Source organism: Saimiri boliviensis, chromosome 4 (assembly GCF_048565385.1).
Source record: "Saimiri boliviensis isolate mSaiBol1 chromosome 4, mSaiBol1.pri, whole genome shotgun sequence".
Lineage (NCBI taxonomy): Eukaryota > Metazoa > Chordata > Mammalia > Primates > Cebidae > Saimiri > Saimiri boliviensis.
The window spans coordinates 24,095,680-24,116,777 of record NC_133452.1 but is presented as its reverse complement, the minus strand read 5'-3'; the positions used below and the strand labels follow the sequence as shown (position 1 = coordinate 24,116,777).

The following is a 21,098-nucleotide window of genomic DNA, read 5'->3' as shown; positions in this document are numbered from 1 at the left end:
TGTGTCTGGCATAATAACTAGATGATGAAAGAAAAAAAAAAAGAAAAAAGGAAATTACCTGTGAAAGTTTCATGCATGAAATAATCTTCCAGAATCAAGCCTACACATTATCTGACATGAGTGTTCAATAAATGTTTGTTGAATGAATGACACACTGACAACCTCAGCTTCCATTTCTCCAAATAATAAAATGAGAAACTAAATGGTCATTAGAGTTCCTACCAATCTTAAGATTCGGAAAGTTTTCCCACAAGACAATATCAAAGCATACAAATGTATACATCAGTACAATTTATTTAGTCTTATCTAATACATAGTTGGATTTGTTCTTCAAAAGAAACAAAGTATAAAACTATAAAAAATAACCTTGAAAATTATACAAATTTTTTTCAAAGCATGATTTTAAAAACATATCTTTAAAAAGTGTGATTGAGATGTGCCACAAGGAATCATAAATTTCAAAAGATAAAAAATAAACATTGACACAAAACTCAATTAGTCACATAAGTATTAAATATAAGGAAATTTTGATGAATTACAGCTTTATTTCTGCTGCTGTCAGGAGTACTTATATGATGGGATTCACAAATTTTACCAGAACTTTAAACTGAATAGACTTGTCATGTTACTAATGCTATAAATCAATTACAAACCATAGTTTGGGCATTTCACAAACATTGAGAATACTAGTTTTTGGCTTTGGCAATGACTGCAAATATCAAATTCTTTTCAATTGTAATAAAATACACGTCAAATACTCCATTTTGAAGTATACAATTCAGTGGCATTTTGGCACATTCACAATATTGAACAACTATCCCCACTATCTTGTTCTACAATATTTTCATCAATCCAAAAGAAAACCCCATACCCATGAAGCACTCACTTCCCCTCCCCCAGCAACCATGAATCTGATTTGTCTCTATGAATTTTCCTATTCTGAGTATTTCATATAAATGAAATCATATAGTGTGTAGCCCTTTTGTGTCTAGCTTCATTCACTTAGGTTTTTTGTCTCCCCAAAGAATACCATCTTTCTGCATTTAAGATAGTAACAACTATTTATGTAAATCATGAGAAAAGCTAAATTGGAAGCCAAATTACATCTGAGGTAAGTGAATCCGTACAATGACCTTTCAGAATGCAGTTAAAGTTTCCAATACAGACTGGTATTGAAATATTGATCAAATGAACAATACTACTTTAACATTTTAAGTGCAAATAAAAATCTTTAGAATTCATGTCCACTGAATTATTAGCCATTCAGAGCAACTTACATCATATGTCACAGTTGTCATGACAAAGCTATTGGAATGTTTAAGGAGTCAATACTGCTCTATGTTTTATTAGAAATACAGATTTTTTTCTTTAAAAAGGTTACAACTGATTAAAGAGATCCAGTTGACATAATTACTCATTGGCTAATTTTACTCTTGAGCAGATACAGTGCCCATCATTACTTCCATGGTTTGATTTCTTTCAATCAAATTGCATGGTTAAACCTGAATGCTGATACGGATTCAGTAATACTTGACAATATTTGAAGAAAAAAATGAAAAAAAAATTGTTTTTTCATGGGTGAGCTGAAAGAGACTTTAAAACAAGTGTGATCACTTACTTAAATCTAAAACTACTGACCAAAATGACTACATTCAGGGTTACCTCACCAGAAAACTGAAGTCATGGGATAAAGAAGCAATAATGACAATATGGAAGAGGATTTTAACAGGAAAAAAAAATTCTATAACAGCAGAGGGCCCGACCCCTTTTTTTCAACTTCAGTCTTTTGATTTATTAAAAAATTGTTACTGTTCTTATATCATTAAAATTTATAACTACTGAATATTAATATAATGATGTTACTGTTTGACTGGAAGGGGTACTAGAAAGCTAACTGTAGTCAGTTCCTCTGTCAAATAAACAAATATATCAACCTATTTAACTCACATCTGAGAACCAAAATTTCTAAAAATTTATATAGAAAAGGTAGAAATTAAATCAGATGAATCTGCATTTGTTCAGAGCAATTGACCTGATTAAGAGTTCAACACAAATACTTTTATTACTTTCAAACACATGAACTATTAACCACCACAAGAACTAGCTACGTATTAAAAAATCATTTCCTAATAATTGCATGCAAATGGGTTAATAAATTTGTAGATGCTTAATTTTTACCCAGTATTTGCCTTGTCAGTTCGCTTCAGAAATGTTTTCTTCATAGTAAAGGACAGAAGCTTCAGTCCAGTATATCAAAAAGACTGAGAATTATTTTTAAAAAAGGAATTTACATCAAATGAATTTTTACTATATTTCTATAGAGCATGTACATGAATCTTCCTATTAACCCATTTCTTTGTAGTTTATTAATGAAACATCCCTCTTTACATAATACATTGAAATATAAAACAATCTGAATACAAAATTTCAGTTTTGAAATGTGTTAAGGTAACAAAGCACCTCAAGATGTACTGCCATTAATATGTTTCAAGGTGTATTGGCCAATTATGAAGATTATATATGTCAAATAAATATATGTATAAGCCATTTATGAAAAAAGTTCAATCACAGATGCAATAACCTACTTGTAAAATTCAGCAAGAGGCCCTAGTTTTGTAAAGACTTTCAGAGCAACATACCACACACTTAATTAGTTTGTTTCCTTTTGGTATTGCTCCCAAATGCTTTCCAAAGTAGTAGAAATCCAACATTCTAGGTAATATTTTCCAAATTTCCTTACACTAAACATCCCTTTCCTTCCTGTATTCGTAAAGTAAAAAAGTGATCCATGTAAGGACATAGTTCTCTCAAATATCCCAGTACACTAGTCACTGCCTAAACTTAAGTATCTGTTTTCTAATCCATAAAAATTGAAATTTGAAAGGTTTCGTCTCTTGACCTCATTTTAATCTTTTAAATAAAAGGAAATAATTATGTAAAAGATGACTTCAAAAGCAAACCATCTTTCTTTCCTCTTCCCTTATTTAGAAAGGACTTCATTACAGTTGATCTTTCCTGAATTCAAACTTTGCTTTTTTGGAAATCAGATAAATCTTGTCAAACCCTATTATTAAATTATCTTAAACACCATGAAACAAGTCACTGATGAGTTGACAAAGGTATAACTAATATTCTCTGCTTCCTAGGTCTTATAAGCACCTTAAGTAAGACTACTTACAATAACATTTAGATAACCAAACACCTACTAGAAAAATTCTTTCCATCAAGTCTTTGTGTTCAGAGAATTAGGGCCACTTGCTTCCTTTCTACTGCACTTCTAAACAATCAACTCTGTAAACTCCAATCACATCACTTTCAATGTGGCATGCCATGCATGAAACAAACACATTTAAAAATATTTGAATACTTTTTCCTTAGGAAAATTTAAAATAAACAAACTTCACGTCTTTTTAGGTTGGGATGCAAAACATGGAAGAAATCTGTTTTGCTTCCAAACACCTAAAACTAGTCAGATCTCCACAGGTAAAACCATTATCAATACAATAATATAAACTACCATATCTTCAAAGGATATGGAAGTTTTGCTGAAAATCCTACTATCTTCAAGATTACTAAGATCCCAACATCCAATGTTAAAGGACAGATATTAATAGCACAACACTGATGAGATAGGCAGCACAGGATTAAAGATCAAAAAAGATTCTATACTACCGATAAACAACAGATCCAATCTTTAATTAAACATCCTACTTAATGGGTTGAAAAAATCCCTAAAAACATTTTTGTAGGATTTAATCCAATATTTGTCTACTTCTACTCTTTGATTATCCTAAAATTTGAATATGTTCATAACTCTGCAACCACTAAACAAGAGAATGAGATGACTAGGCTAAATGTTACTGCTAATGAACTAAAATTTGCACTGCAATTTACCTTGAACAGAAGAAACACTGGTAAAATACTGGTAAACTTTTTAATACTAGTGAATACTAATTTAAAGAATACAAGTCCAACAACTACAGTACCCAGTGTATTTTGCCATATGGCTGTAAAATTGAGACAACATATATAGTTTAACCATTAACATATTACCATTACTCTTAATTTTGGATTGCACATATATTACACACACACACATACATACATATATCCACTCCAGTAATACACCAGAGGGTAGCTGGCATGACCTAGGCTTCCCGCTGTTTTAATACTTGACTGTGCATTAGAATCGCCTGGAGATCTTGTTAAAAGAGAATGCTGAGTCCCACCCCAGAGTTTCTGATTCACTAAGTCTGGAGAGAAGCCTAATAATCTGCATTTCTAACAAATTCCCAGGTGTTGCTGTTCCTGCTGGTTCAAGGACAACTTCAGGAATCACTACTATAAGTGATCTGTGAGTCTCAAAATCTAGTGAAAAAGAGTGAGAGAGGGAGAAGAAAGGAAAGGGAGAGGGAGACAGAGAGGGAGAAAGATTAAGCTAACAGGCAGGATTGGGGAAGGAGGCAGAGGATAAAAGTGTATTCAAGTATTTCCTTCCATCCCGATGTTTGCCTTTTACCTTGCTGTTTAGTAAAGACTAGGAATCAACAAGGAGTTCTCAAGGTACAATCTATTAGGGCAACTTACAAACCTTTTCATGCTTAAGAGGCTCAACAGATGGTTTCCATTACAATTTTTAGAGATACAACCATGCTACAAACTCTTCCACCTTTCAGTGCACCTAGGTGGTATTACTTTTGACACACTGAAGGATCAGAGAAAGCTAATGAATGGGCTTCTCATCTTTTAAAAAAATTAAGGTTCACTAGTAAAACATGGGTGAGCAATGATGATAATCAACAACTACTACAACATGCAGAAAATCCACATTACAGAAACAATATGATTGTGTTGGAATTTGTCAAACAAGTATTAAAATTTTATTTAAATGAAAGTTTTTAAGTTATTGAGCCATGTAAAGGGAAAAATATTAATTTTATTAGAACTTGAACAAATGTTTCACAAAGAAAACATTTTAACAAAATGGTATGGTGGCATAACAACAAAAAAGAACAGCAAAATGTGTAAAAGAAATATAAGGTGAAAAAATTGTTAAATATCTCATAATCCAGTGTGGAAATAAGAATTCTAAATTTAAAAACAATGAATTTTAAAAAGCGTAACTACAAAACAGAAAATGCTTGTGCTATCCTAACCACACATTCTTCAGCAAAACTTTAAAAGGCAGGGTTATATTTTATAGTATTTATTATCTTTTTTCTGTTTTTTTCCCACAGAAATAGACTATTCAATCTCACAGTTGAAAAAGAAATTGTAAGCACTGAGAAATAAATATTCTACTATTTAAAATGACAGGTGAGGCAAGACAATAGTCTTTAATGCTATATTTTTCAACTGTACTAAGGACTTGATCCAACCAAAAAAATCTTAAGCTTCAGAACTCTGTAATGCCCAAGGAACGCCTCTGCCTGATTGCCATATATGGGTATCAAGAAGCTAGTAATCATAGAGCACTCTCAGGGACAAATGTAGGAGGACAGGACACAACAGAGTTTTCACAATTTTAACAAGTAAGTCTGTCGCCATTTCAGAATACCAAATGCTAGAATTTACTTAAGACAAATTATTTAAGTATATATCCCCACCTTTGCTACTGATATATTCATTTTTTTAAACAGACCACATCAAGTTAATAATGGTATAAATCAATTTGAAAACTATAATAAACTATTTCAAAAATAGGGGTATTTTTCCATTATACCTTGATTATTAGGCAAATATGCAATTCTTACTCTCTTGATGGTGAAGCCTATGGGAAATTAACTTGGAAATCTTTCAAAGAGATTGTCAACCAAGACAGGTTTCTACATGATTGTCATTTTACAAAGATTAACAAATTTCATGTTTCTAAGGTCTTAAAACAACATAGTTGTAATGTTTATAAACATAAAAGGCAAAAATTTAAGTTAAGCCCTTTTGCATTCTGAACATTTAAAATTTATACAATATGCTCAATTCAAACTTAAAATGAGGTATATTTTCTTTTAAAACATTAAATACCTAGCAAATATGCAATATCATGAACAGTTTCAGATTAAAGTAAATTCACAGGCTTGCTTTTTGTTTGCTTGTTTTTGCTTTGACCTGTCATGTAACACACTGCGCTGAGTCTTTGGATGTGGCATCTAACAAAAAAGAAAGCTGCACATGGTCACTCTGTGTGTTGAGCTCTAAGTACATGAGATGAAAACATCTTTGTGGATTATTTTTTAAACACGATAAACTGCATTACCAAACTTTAGTTATGATTTTACATATGTAAGTACATATGAGAGATCATTTGTGCATTAACAACTGTATAAGGGAAGCACTAAAAAAACAAAAACATTATAATGATCTTATGGCAGTGCTTAAGAAATTGAGAATGTTTTTATATGAAAAAACTGTGCTGTAAAAAGTCTGAATCAAAGTTTTGCTTTCTGACTGCATGGGTTGCCACACACAGAACACAAGGAATAACTTGGTCAGGATTTTGTTAGTTTAAGATGCAAAAATGTAAGAACCAAAATATGCACACCATTGAAAATACTAATTCTTAAAATTATGTAGCTAAAAATTAAATCACCCTGTCCAGCAAGTTCCAAAATTTCACACATTTCAAACATTAAGGCAACTTTTTCCAACTAAACAGTACTTTATAAAAATAGATGTTACTTCAAAACATTATATACATAGTGACAATAAATTTAGCTAGTTGTAATATTTAATACATTAATAAGGTTTCACATATTACAAAGAAATTATACCAGAGGCTTGCACATATGTGCAAGTAAAATTACAACCCTTAAAGTACAGGTTTTAAAACTGAGCGTAGTGAACGTCCTTCTTTAGTGAGTTCTCGTGTCACACACATACATGGCAATGGGATTGCTTCCTCCCGTTTCTCGACAACATTATAACTGCATTTCTTCAAGTGGTCAGCCATGCTTAGGATGTCAGCAAATTTCCATTCATTAACAGAACAAAATGCAGTACTAAATCGCCACACCTACAAGAAAATTCTACTTTAGATTTAAACAAGTCAATTTTTAGAGAATTAAGAAACACTTTTTGCTCCTACTGCATACATTTCTACTGCTATAGAAGCATCCAATATAAAATTTCAAATAACTATAAAATAAAAATTGATAAATCCTTTTGAATGCAAATATGTCTGTCAAAAAATTACAAGATAAATCACTTCTATGACATTGTGACTTCAATAAACTTAAAAACTGTAACAAAACACCAAAACTCTATTAAAAAATCACACCAATCTGGCTTGCTAAATGATTTTTATAACATCAAAACTGCACAAATTCAGAGCTATTTCCTAAAGTATATATACTGCACACTATTCTTTCATACTCTCCAACTGGTTATCTAGAACTCTGGAGATACTGACAATGCAAGTGTTACTGTTTTTCTTTCCCATTCCTATTTACACTATATGTACTAAAAATACCCTAGAACACTGTGTGCCAAGGTAAGCTTATTTTTCTGCTGTTCACAAGTACTAAAGATACATAGTAATATTCAAGAACATAGGTACTTCAATTTATTCAAAATGGCTCTGAAAATTTATATAAAAATAATATTTGTAAAATGGATCCTATTTTAGTCCCTATCATTGTAAAACATGCTTCTAGGCAAAATACTCACCTGCCATCCCTATTCATGTCTGTAGGTAAAAATATAGGCTGAAGTAGCCCTTTTGTCTACTCAACAGCTCCAGGCCATGAAACACCGCCAAAACATTGTGAGATTTTTTTAATAATTTTTTTTTTTTTTTTTTTTAGCTCTTCAGCTATCATTATTTTATGTGTGGCCCAGGACAATTCTTCTACCATTGTGGCCCAGCAAAAGCCAACCAATTGGACATCCCTGCTTTAGAAAGTGGCAGATTTGAGAAAAACCCTCAGCATTTATTACTTCTCTGGAAAGCATGGTAGTCTTCTTGGGGTGGCTAAATGTCTTTGAATTTTGTGGAAACACAATTATTTTTCAACTAGCTATAGAAAATCCCCATTGTTCTGCACAAGTAGTCCCTATACACCTTAGGGTTATGATCAATTAACCTTTATGGAGTAATTTCCCAGGAGTCAGTGAAGGTCTAGTGATAGTATAGATGTCATTAGCCTCCTTTACCATTCCCCATGTTTATAAAGCTACAAAAGGAATTAGGAGTTTTCTTTAAGCTTTGGCAGATGAAATAGCTGAAAGATTCAATGATGACAGGCAGCCTCTCTACTTCCATACAACTGAGAGTCTGGTGAAACAAACTCAGGAAAAGCAGGCGAAAGAAAATATATAACTTCCACCTGCTTATGACAAGGTTTCTTAGTAATGGATCCATCTTTCATTCAAGTATGCATCAAGTATTTACTTAGTGCCTATGACATAGTAGGTACTATGCAAGGCAGTAGTATTTTGGTTTCCCAAGAATCCCACTTCTCAAGGAATTTGCAGTCTAGAGACTGAAACTGACAATTCATCAATCAATTTCAAAACAGCACAGTGAGTGCTTTAGCAGAGGTATATAATGGAGCACCACAGGAATACAGAGCAGTGCAACTCTCAGAAGGCTTCAGGGTGGGAGTCCCAAGAAACTGTCATCAGGAAGTAGAGCCTGAGAGTAAGCAGGGCATAGCAAGAAGATGAAGATCACAACATCAAGAAACCGGTTTCCTAAGTCAATTAGCTGGCCAGATTACTTAACCTCTGTTTCTTTGTCTGTAAAATGGGGACAGTGGATTATATAAGTTAATATAAGTAAAATACTAATGCACACTGAGTAGCATATTCCAGGTGCTGAAGTGTGAGAATTAGGGACAGCATATTTGAAGGACTTAATGTAAGAAAAAACATCTGGGAACTGTAAGTAAATCAATGTGGTTACAGTATAAAATGAAAGGAGGAAAGTGAAAAGATAAAGATGAGATTATGAAAAGTCTTAATATGTTTTATTAAGGAGCTGGGCTCTATCCAAGGGCGATGAACAAAAATTAAAGAAGTTTTTAAGCACTGTGGTGACAGTGCAAGAATTATATTTAAGAAAATACACATCACATTAGCTCTTGTGTAGGGAATATATTGGAGAGGGGCCCAACTGGAAGTAGGAATCCAGTTAGGAGGAAGCTGCTGTTGTAGTCCAGGAGACAACTAAAGTTGGGACTGAACTTGGGAAATGGCAGTGAAAACAGAGAAGCAAACCTGAGAGGTATTAAAAAAAGAAAAAGAAACAGGACTTCATGGTTACCTGAAAAAAAATAAAGGGAGGAGAAAAAGCAGTCAACTTAACTTCTAAGTTCCTGGTTTAGAAAACTTGGTGATGATGGTGCCACTTTCTCATACTAAAAGGGCGAAGAGTGGAGTAGGTTGGATTTGTTGAGTTTGAGGAAGCTGTAGGGTATTCAAGTAGAAATGTCCAGTAGATGCTTGTATATACTGCTTGGGAGTTCAGTGAAGCAAATGTCCAGGATACATATGTGTGAGTAATCTGTACATATGATGGTGAGTTACATTTGAAGAACAGGTGAGATTTTCTGTAGGAATGATTATAGAATCCCTACCGCCAAAAAAATTTCACTCCATATGTCAATAATAGTAGGCAAAGATAAAAAGAGGCCATACTAAGACTGTTCCAACCCAAAGGGAAGAAAAGTTAGATATAAAATCATATGAAAAATACAAACACAAGCAGTAGAAACTTTCTGCCATCAGAAATTTCCTTTTGGAAAAAAAAATCATAAAACAATTTGTGAGATCATTTATTGGTCAAAGCCTCAGGAAAACCAAGTAGATGTAGAATTCTGAAAAATTAGTGCAATGGATGAAAGAAAACCTAAAGGTGCTATGAATAAAGTAACCAGAGTTTGAATGCTGTGCAACTAAATGTAAAGTTTATCACAATTGTTTCCACTTTATAAAATGTAAAAGTTTCATATAAGTGTTCTACAATTTAAAAATAAAAACAACCTTCAATCAAAGGTATCTGTAATACCTTCCAGTTCCTACTGAGTAGTGCCAAATAGAAGCTGAGCAAAAGTAGGCTATCACAGAAGGAAAATGGTATAGCTTGGATTTGCTTAGGTCTGCCTAAATCTCTAGCTCAAGTTTTCCCATGCAGTACACATCACTCCTTTGGACTCTGCTAAACCCAGAGACCCCACCCACAATATCAAATTCTACTGCCCTCCTCTTCTCAGACTGGCCTAACATATTTCCTCATTTATCCATTTATGTTTCTTATTCTCCATATACTTCTCTGCTCGCTTTGATATATGACCATAGTAGTAGTTATAACTTTCCTCATCTCTTGCTATTTAGATTATACCTGAAACAACCAAATCCTAGGAACAAAATTGCCATAGAATGGAGAGACTATTACAAGAGGGGAGAAAACCCTCTCTTTGCTTCCTCTATTATCTTATGGCGAAAATGTTTTAGATGGAGTCCAAATTAGAAGATGATAACAAGAACCCAAATGAAGAGTTGCTATAGAAACATCAAGAAACGTAAGTGGTCTCTGCCATATTAGATTATAAACTAGTTCTAGGAAATCAGTAGTAAAGCTATAATTATGGAAAACAATTCTAACTATCCTAGCTCATGATTAATTACCATTAAAACAAAGTCTGTCATCATATTGATTTAGTAAGTTTTAGGGAATGGTGAATTTCTCAACAAGATATTAATTGTATTAATTCAGCAGCATTATTAAAGGCCTCTTTATGTCAAATAAGAGGTTGATAAAGATTAAACTAACCTTTTCTTTTATCTGCCACGATGAATTTCCTTCTGGATACTTCCTTTTCCCCCACTGCAGTATGACCATGCCACGAGACTGAAGCAGGCTGCCGCACACATCCCTCATTAACTTGGATACACATGAGAGCTGGCATAAACTGAAGCCATCAAGAAAGCCTGCAATATGCTGCAGGACCTCAAAAGGAAGGCTACTTAGATGGTCACTATGTAATCCCAATACACAGTTTCTAGCAGGCTCTACTAATACTGTAGATACACATGGCTGAACTCCAAATGACCTCAAATGGCGGTCATGGATAATCTTCGCTCCTTGTATTGATGGACAAAATCTACGCTGAGAATAGGTACAACCATAGTATGCTAAAGGGCACCTCTGTTCCATCCAGCCATTGAGTCCAGCATGAATGTCACCATGCACATTCTTAAAATGGGAGGAAAATTCTTTCCTTCTGAATAACTGTCCACACACAAAGGTAAACATTGAACGCTGCTTGGGTTGGTATCTAGCGACACATTCCAATACTAAATCCAGCCCAAGTGTCTGAAATGGACTTGGATTTGAAAGCTGTGGATTGGCATGATCACAAGCTGAAGCTGAAGCTATTTCCCCAACCATTGTATTTGTAGCTAATATTGCAGATGGAAGTGAAAAAGTCTGAGTCCCAAAGTCAATGTGATAAACATCAACCACGCGGCTATCAGATATACCCCTCCCTCCTGGAGAATCTCCTAGACAAAATAGCAATGCTGCTGTGATCAGATCTATTCCTTGGAGGCCCATGGGATCTTCTGCAACTTCCAAATCTGATGTATCTACTGCTTTATCTTCCTTTGGTTTAGACCAACATGAATTAGAAAGAAAACTGAATGAAGGAGCAGAACTGAAAGATAAGACATCCATATTCTTCAAGTCCCCTAAGTCTACTTTTCTCCAACACAATTCACCTTCATCCTCATCATCGGGTATAAGGATATGCTGAACTGTGCCATTAAGCAAAGCACTGGGTGGTATTACTTCCCTAAGTTGTGCTGCTACCACAAGTGAGCTGGAAGGTTTTGAAGTGCCATCTGATGCCACACAGGCTCCATTTGTTAAGTTACTTTGTTTTGAATCACCATGTAAATTATGATTCTGGTCTATGACCTGTGCACATATATTTTTCAAAGGAAAGCCATTACAAAGAGCAGAAGTGTCACAAGAACTTCTATTCAGGTCACATAATAAATCACTTGAACCATTTTGTTCAGACCGGGCATTCTGACTTGTGTCATTGTGGTCAATTCCACCTACTGCTCCTATCTCCTCCTCAAAAAGATGATCTTGGTCTTTCAAGTTTTGATCCTGTAAGCTTTCTCTTGCATTTTGCTCTTTACCCATTTCATTTGGGGAAGCACAGACACTTGTATTTAAAATGCCAATGTCTCTTGTAGCAGTATTCAGGATATCCAAAGCAGCAGCCAAACTTCTGGTTGTTTCTACAGTAGCTTGATAGAGTGCACCATAAGATTCTTCATCAACAGACACCAAACCATTAGTATGTGGTATTTCTGGGACACTTGATTTAACTGAGATTTGTTCTCTAGGTTTGGAAACTTTATCAGTTGCTTTTGACATCATGGTGGCTACTTTGAGAGATTCTAAGAGCATTCTTTGGTCTTGAAGAGCCAAGGCCATATCTAACTGTGCCACTTCATCAACATCTCTGCTTAGATTTTCATAGGATTTTCGGTCTGCATAACTAACTGGCCATCGGTTCCATTCCATAGTACAGCACACCACACTTGCAGGACACATTTCTAGATGTTCAGCAACTTTATTTCGGGCCATGGTAAATGGACATCCAAAGTCACTATTTAAGCAAGGCACTCGTTCAAATGGACATAAAAGTCGATGCTCATCGGCTTTACAAGAGTGGAAAACGGCACCACAAACCAATGGACAACCAATCAAATCACAGGAAATCCCAGGCTCTGGTCTGGTCATACACCGTCTACTGACACAATTCACACAATGTGAATGCTGCAGCTCCTCCTCCATAATGGCCAGTCCAGCTCTGGTCAATGAAATGGAAAAAGATAAGGAGTTAGCCAAAAAATGGTTGATTTTTCAAAATTATTTAATAAGTAAATCCCTAATGTATCTAATATCTTGGTTTATTTTAGGATGATGTATATAAAATAAACATACTTAACCAGTTAATTTTATATATAATAAATGTCTTGAAAGGATGTAAGCATTTATATCAAGTTACAATTCAATACTGTAGAATGTCATAAAGGCTAATATTTTTGTAACAATATGCCTAAAACGGCAAAAGTTTCAAACTATACTACTATAAATTCTAATACTGTGTATTATATAATGTTAATAACAAGTTAATGTGTATTTTAACTTTTAGATTTCAGAGTGTTTTCACTTTTACCTTTCTAATTTCAACTCAACTAATTTTGATGTATACCACATTTCAGAGATCTTACATTACTAAAAGAGAACAATCTGAATTTTATGAATATACTTAATCAAAACTTTTAGAAGTTTTCTTTTTATTCCTTCTAAATGAATTCATTTAAGATTTCATCTATTGATCCCTCCTCCTATATATGCCTTAATAAATTCTGCAACAAATCAAATCTTAATTAGAACATACAAAAAATTTATCCAGAAAATAAAAGTTCTAGCTCAAGCTCTGTGGCATGGGCACATCACTTATTTTTGAGGTTCACATTCATTCATTAAATGCCTATTTATTATTTAACTATTATGTACCAGGCACTGTGTTTGGTACAGCAATTAAAGAGTTCACACTTTTACAACTGGAATTCACTGAGAATTTGAAGCAGAGAAATAGTTCTATAAAATAACATGAACAGATTACAGATGTCTAATGGTCTTTCTTGAAAATTTGCATTGTAACTTTTACAAAGAAAAGTTTTATATCAAAAGTAAAAGTATAAGCATAATATATTGACTTAATTATAATTATTGAGCTAATTCAATGTGTTTTCAGTATAATCAACTTCTTTATTGGAGTGTTTCCTATTATCAGTAAAATCTTTAAAAGATTATTTAATCTTTAAAAACTGAAATAATAATTGTCATGGTGGCTCAAACCTGCAATCCCAGCACTTTGAGAGGCCAAGATAGGAGAATCATTTGAGGCCAGGAGTTCAAAATCAGCCTGGACAACATAGCGAGACCCTGTCTCTACAAAACAAAAGCTAAAAAATTAGGCATGGTGACATGTGCTTGTAGTCCCAGCTATTTGGGAGGCTAAGGCAGGAGACTCAATTGAGCCCAGGAGACTGAGGCTGCAGTAAGCCATGATTGTGCACTCCTGCATTCCAGCCTGGGTGACAGAGCGAGACTCAATCTCAAAAAACAATAATTGAAATAATAACATAATGTCCCCCACTCCGTTTTGCCACCATTTTTTTTCTTATCCAGTTAAGCTTTCTGAAGAAAAACTAAAAACCACCAAAAATCTTCTAATCTCCTATATATCCATTAACTCTCTATTCTGGTTCTGTTTTTACTACACCTATTAAAACCACTCTACTGAGAACCGCAATACTAAATCTGAAGGACATATTTTTTCGGACCCCATCTTCCTTGCCCATTATATTGTGATGATGACCAATCCTTTATTTTTGGAGTATTACATCTTCTTACTTTTCATGATGTCACTCCAGTCTTCCTCCTACCCTTAGTCTTCTTAACTATTACTTAATAATAATTACTTAAAGATTGCATTTCTTCAGGGCTCATGTCATTTTTTGCTTATTCTGTACATTCTCCCTAGATGCTTTCATCTTCTCAAAAAGTTTCAATTACCACACCTATGCTGAAAATCCACCTATACATCCTGCCCAGATTCTTCTTCCAAATTCTAGATCTCCACAATGAATTACTTATATTTCTACTTGTATATGGAACCGGCAACTCAGCTCAACTTTTCCATAATTAAATTACATTATAGTAGGCAGTAATTTTCTGGACAGGAAGGTGATTCTTACCCTGTTTTCTTCACCTCAGTGCATAAAAGATTGTTAAGTCTCTAATATATTTTTCCATAAAACCTATCTTGGCTCCAAGTAGCCAATTATTCACTCATCATTTGCTATTATCTTTTTTTTTTTTTTTTTTTTTTTAAGATGGAGTCTTGCTCTGTCGCCCAGGCTAGAGTGCAGTGGCATGATCTCAGCTCACTGCAACCTCTGTCTCCTGAGTTCAAGTGATTCTCCTGCCTCAGTCAAGTCTCCTGAGTAGCTGAAATTACAGGGACAGCTAATTTTTTGTAGTTTTAGTAGAGAGGTGGTTTCACCGTGTTAGCCAGAGGTGGTCTCAATCTCCTGACCTCATGATCTGCCCACCTTGGCCTACCAAAATGCTGTGATTACAGGCATGAGCCACCGCACCTGGCCGTTATTATCTTTTTCTCAGTTGAGGCACAAGTTTTCTCAAACTAGAATAACAAAAGTGTACCTAAATCATCATCAATAGAGCTTTTCTTGGTTCAGTAGAAAAGTTCCAAGCTGATATTATGGTGTTCAATAATGCCAAAGAAATGACAAGGTACACATTCAACACCAAACTGTATTTTTAAAAATGGTGTTAAAAGTCACAAATTATGAGTTAAATACCTTTAAATGTTTCTCTTCATAAATTTTAAGATAAGTACAGAACTATAAAAATAGACATACTAAAATAGTCATATAGAAGTAAAAGATTAACGACAAACATTTGTATGTTAAACCAGACATTTAAAGAAAAATTTTATTAAGAATTACAACAAATCTTACTGAGTGATTAGATAGTGAAAACAGCTGTAGCTTTCTTATTTTGCAAGAACCAGACTGAGCTGATGTCACATGATAACGTTTACAAGTTTGACTATTACTAAGGGAGAAACCTAAAAATACAAGCAGTTTCAACGAAGTAACCAGTGCTCTCAGAACTTTTAGGGACACTTCATGTTACTGTACACACCATCAATCACATGACACCAACAGGCAAAACACATCTTAAAAACATCACTTAATTCAAAAGCATTTAAAATAGCAACTGCTTGAAACAGTGTCTCAGTTAAAGACAAAAACAGCAATAATTTTCAAAGATAGAAGGAAAGTAATCAAGCTTCAAATAGTCTATTTTACACTACCCAATCCCCTTTGAATAAGGTTTAAAAAAGGCAACAAGTTCATAGTATTTATTATTTACTGAAGCAGACTTAGAAGGAATAAAGAAGAGAGAACAGTAATTATGTACTATTTTATCCTTCTTTACACATCTTTATAACAACCTGGAGGAAACTGAGGTTCAGAAAGAGTAAGTGATTTGCCCAAAGTCATCTACCTAGTAAGTGGCAGAACTAGGACTCTATGTTCTAGCTCTACGTCGGATCAACATCCATGGACAATAGCAGTTATGTTTACTTATAAAAGTTTAAGAAATTAGGGCAGCACTCTGTAACTGGTGATCCAATCTTAAGATGTTATGTGAGGAATGGAGATTACACAACTTTGCTTGTAGTTTTATCCCAACATTTAATCACTCCTGTGGTCAAGAAAGTCTTTTGGTCCCTTCTAATTATAATAGCATTTTACTCTGCTTTGAATATATGTTTTAAATTATTTGAAGAATAATTTACATTGATAATGCTCAGTATAAGTGTATGGAACATCATTACATTACTAAATTTAACAATTCTTAAAATAGCCATACAAATGAGAAGTCAAGATCAATTCCATTTTCCTGATAACTATATTAAGAAAATAGAAAATACAGTAGTCAATACCAAAAGAGTATTCTGGGAATAGAATCCTCAGCTTCAGAATTTAAAACTCTCCTTGATTCATCCTCCTCCTAAGCAAGACCACTACTATCAAATTAAACATGCCTATAAATTTGCAGTTGCTTATAAATCCTGTAAAATGGGGTTAAAAACATCAACTCCTTATTTATTCGTTGAACAGTGACACAGCAGGCACAGTAGAAAACAACTAACATCTATTAATTTACACGTGAATTTAAATTACTAGAAAAGTTTCACTGGACCAGAAAATATTCGTAAATCATGAAATGCTTTCAATGCTTTCAATTTTCTCTAACAGAAGTTCTTTGCCAACTTATACTCTGTGGCTGACAAGCAATCCATAAAAACAGTTTTAAGACATGGCATTTTTCCCATTGTCATTAAAGGCATAAATATATTGCCCTCAGAAAATTATTTATTTTTTCAAATTAATTAAAATACATAAAGAGATAAGGAGATATAAAGAATTGTAAATTAGCATGATTTTAAAATCTGCTAAGAGTCATCTAATGTATTCAAAACAGCCTGCTGCCTCAGGGCTGTTCCTAATGTCTGCCTCTACCTCTTTTCCCTCCTCACATGCCCTGCTGCTTCAACCCTATATCTCGGCGTGTTACTTTTCCACATACCCCAAAGACAAGGTATGGATCCCATATTGTGTATACTCATTACACACTCCATTTTTCCTTGGTAATACTAGTGAAACTTTAAGTAAATCATCATTCTGTTTACTATCTATTTCCACTGGAAAACTATAAGCTCCATGACGGTCAGAATCATCTCTGTCTCGTTCATCTTATGTTCCCTACATTCAAAATTGTGCCTCAGTTAGAGAATTATTTGTATTACATACACAAAGAATTATAATACACGAAAATAATGAAATGGATTCCAAAACAAATGATATTCTTCATTTCATGGAAAATTATATATTCCACATAAAAATACAGCGTTACAGATCTGGCATCAATCAAACTGAATCAAAATTACTTCATTGTACTGGCCAGAAAAAGTCAATGGTACTCTCAACATTTGTTGAGCACATAAGTAATATGTTCCAGGCACTACCTATGGAGTGAGACAAATCATCTATCAAAAAAGCAAATCAAAGAAAGTTAGTTTCAACCTTCCATTGTTTTAAAATCTTAAATAACAATAATAGAAGAATCAGGAGGAAACATTTACCTTATATTTATCAAATATTATAATTCCCTAATCAACCGTGAAGTCCAATTACCAGGAAAAAAAAGAATATAGAAGCAGTGGGTTTAAAAAGAAAGGCAGGGGTTAAAGTTTGCACAAAGGTACCTGAATAGGGTAGAGACTGAGAAAACGAAGTTCAAAATAGGAAGTGCTAACAGCCTACAGGTTAATATTATAAGTAATATGGTATTAGATGAAATATACTTATAACGGTTACATACTATTCCAATGTAAGTCTGATATAAAACTATAGACAGATTTGTTCAATTAATTAACCATTATTACAAGTCTACAAATAAAATTTCAAAATTGAAGAATAATTTGCATTGATAATGCTCAGTATAAGTGTATGGAACATTACATTACTAAATTTAACAATTTATAAATTTAGCAATAACTTATAAACTCTTGCAGTGCAAATCTCATTCTTTGTAAAGTATCAATCTTTGTATAGCACCTCTGCTGACTAATCTGTTTATCAGATGCACTCAGCTTTATCATAATAAATCTATACCTCAGGCATCTTATCTTACTGTTTAAAAAGAGGCAGGGCAGGGGGGTGGTGGTTAGACAAGATCAAAAATACATTATCCTTAAATTCCCAACTAGAAGCACTAGCTTTCAGTTCCAAATGGCTAAATGGACTACAATATATACATTCTTTTATTAAACTTTCATTCTTTTTATTTATAAAATGGATGACCTAATTATATAGAAATTTTTTTCAAGTTTTATTGTTCCAGATATAGTATAATCAAAACATGTATCTTCCATTTCTAAATAGGGTCATGGTCATGAGTAGCTTATTCGAAAGTGAAGTCTAACTACTTTCAATGTTATCCACTAAATAAGCAAATGAAATCATCATAAACTTACATGGGAAATTGAAATAGTATTAATAAATACTTAATACTTGGACTAGAATCTATTTGAGTTGATACTCAGACAAAAGTAATCCACCCAAATGGCAGAACTGTTTATTAAAACAGGTAACATGACATTGGGAAATGGGCCTCCAAGAAGTCTCAGCTTTGTGACCTTGAGGCAATTACTGTACTCTGCAAACAATCTAGAACTCTACTAAGATTGTTTACAATTATGAGTGTGTCCAATAGGATATAAGCATGTCTCAGAAACCAGAGGTACTTCAATTTGCACAACAGCTACACTTAAATACATTAAAATGTGGAGTAATTATTTTGATGAGGTAATTTATTAAATGCAATCATATGAGGAACTACCTAGTAATAACATTACTTTAAAAAAAGTTTTGTTTTTTTTTTTTTCATGAAAGACTTTCACATACTGGGTTTTAACTGAGGTACACCTGTCTGTATCTAACATCTAGCTACTTAAAATACAGAAGCAACTTGTCTAAGGCCAATCTCATGTATTTCATTACACTGAATTTGAATTTATATTTTACACAGCATTTGAATTGTTTAATGTCAACAAATTTTATAAATACAATGACATTCCATAGTATGTACTAACTCCTTTTATCAAATAAGCAGTCTTAGCAACTCAATTAAAAAATTTATCCAAAACCACACAAAATAGCAAAGGGCTTATCCATTAAATATTCTCATCTTAGAAACATGTTATATCAAACAGTAAACATTAACCAATGCCTATTTTGGTGACCTTAAAGTACCTCTCTATACACGTTATCATTACTTATATAATATTGCTTTTTAATGGTATATTAAAGACACTTTTTAGAAGAAGTCTCCCAATGTTAGACTAGGAGAAATACTGGATTGAAATTAAATACCTCGTACACTTGGAATACATTAAAGTTTGCCTATATTGGAAACTTCAGTTCTTTTACAGCATTCACGAAACTCCACCATTTCCAGAATTAAAAAACAAAAAAGTTATGTCACGGCATTAAAGTACTAGGTAAAAACAAACTGGCAAATAAAAAAGTTAGGAAAACACAATGTTATCCCCAATTACACTTCTGTGATGAGAAACAGTGACTAAGCATGAAGAAGAGTGATTCAGCGGAAACCGCATATTGAAATCTAACCCTCTGAAAAATCCTAAAGGTTTATTTTATGCTACTCTTTTCCTTTTGCCATGTCAACAATTTGACTGTTTTAGAAAACCTTGGTATGAGCAAATGCAAGACCTGTTAATATAATTTACATAGGTCTCTAAGGAACAAACAGTACTGAAATTTAGCAAATAGAAATAAAAATTTACAGTTTGGGGTTTTGTATCAAAAGAGTTTTAAATTAACCTACACCGATATCAGAATGCCCATAAATAACTCCATCTTGGATCAGAGTCAACGAAGTAATCATGGAATAAAAGGTCAATTCGTTCCCAGGCAACTTTTATCTGGGACGTACGACAGGGCTCAAAAAACAAAACAAGAGAAAGGTAGAGGTAAGTGGAGTACGTCAGAACCATGGTAAACACACACTGTTTTGCTTCTATACTCCCAAACACACCCGTTAAAAACAGACTGTCAAATTACTCTGAATCCAGCACGCGCTCTATAAACCCCTTCCAAGCAAAGTACTTCTAAGGCGCAGGACACAACACAACCTCAGGTCTGCAAAATAAGGAAGTTTCCCTTTAATAGGAACCGAGGCTAAGGCTAAGATCCTCTCACTTCCATGAATGGAAAAGTTACCAACTTTGCTCATCCCGTGCAGACTGTGGACGATGCTTCCCCGGTCTCTTTAACCCGTTTGTCCCCAAAGAACCCAAGTTTTTAAAAGCCAGACGGAACAAGAAGCTTAAGGGTTCCCTAAGTTTAACTCCTTCGGTCTTTACACAGACACACAAACGCGGGGGACACGGAGGTCGGTGCCCTCGGGGCTTGGGTCGCCATTTGCTGACCTCACTGCTGGCCCGGCAGGCGGCCGCGCGCGGACAGCAGCGCGCCCGGACCGCCGCCCCGGGACGCAAACTGACCGGGGTCTGCCGCCTTTCCTCCGCTCCAGGTCGGGCCCTCCGACCCCACGGCCGCCAGCGCCGGCGCCTCGGTCCCGGTCGCGGGCCTCACACTGCCCGGCCACCGCCTCCATGCCCGCCGCAGCGCGGACGCCGCCGGCCTCCCCTGCGGGCCTTCCGACACTCACCGGCCGGCGCGGCCGAACCGCGGCCCAGGCCCTAGCCGCCCTGGCCGCCGTGCCCAGCTGGCTCCGCGCTGTCTGGACGACGCTCCGTGCCGCACACAGCCGTCCGGACTGCCTCCTCCGCCCCTACCCCCGAGTCGAGCCGCCGCCTTTTCTCCTCTCCTGCCGGCCTGCTCCAGAGGCAGCCACCCTCCACGCGCGCCCCGCCCCGCTGCGCCCC

The 21,098-nt window shown here is 34.8% G+C and overlaps 1 protein-coding gene across 2 annotated transcripts; it reads right to left on the bottom strand.

Moving 5' to 3' along the window:
• Positions 1 to 278: 278 nt before the first annotated feature.
• Positions 279 to 21,071, bottom strand: FBXO30 (F-box protein 30). 2 transcript variants are annotated; one of them, XM_039467885.2, is made up of 3 exons: positions 20,882 to 21,071; positions 10,769 to 12,824; positions 279 to 7,009 (listed from the first exon to the last, which is right to left on the bottom strand). In XM_039467885.2, exons 2-3 carry the CDS (start codon positions 12,806 to 12,808, stop codon positions 6,806 to 6,808), a joined length of 2,244 nt encoding a protein of 747 aa, XP_039323819.1. In that variant the 5' UTR covers positions 12,809 to 12,824; positions 20,882 to 21,071; the 3' UTR covers positions 279 to 6,805. The 2 variants fall into 2 exon arrangements, with proteins under 2 accessions (XP_039323819.1, XP_074253418.1); XM_074397317.1 differs by lacking the exon at positions 20,882 to 21,071 and adding an exon at positions 19,561 to 20,659.
• Between the last annotated feature and the right edge of the window lie 27 nt (positions 21,072 to 21,098).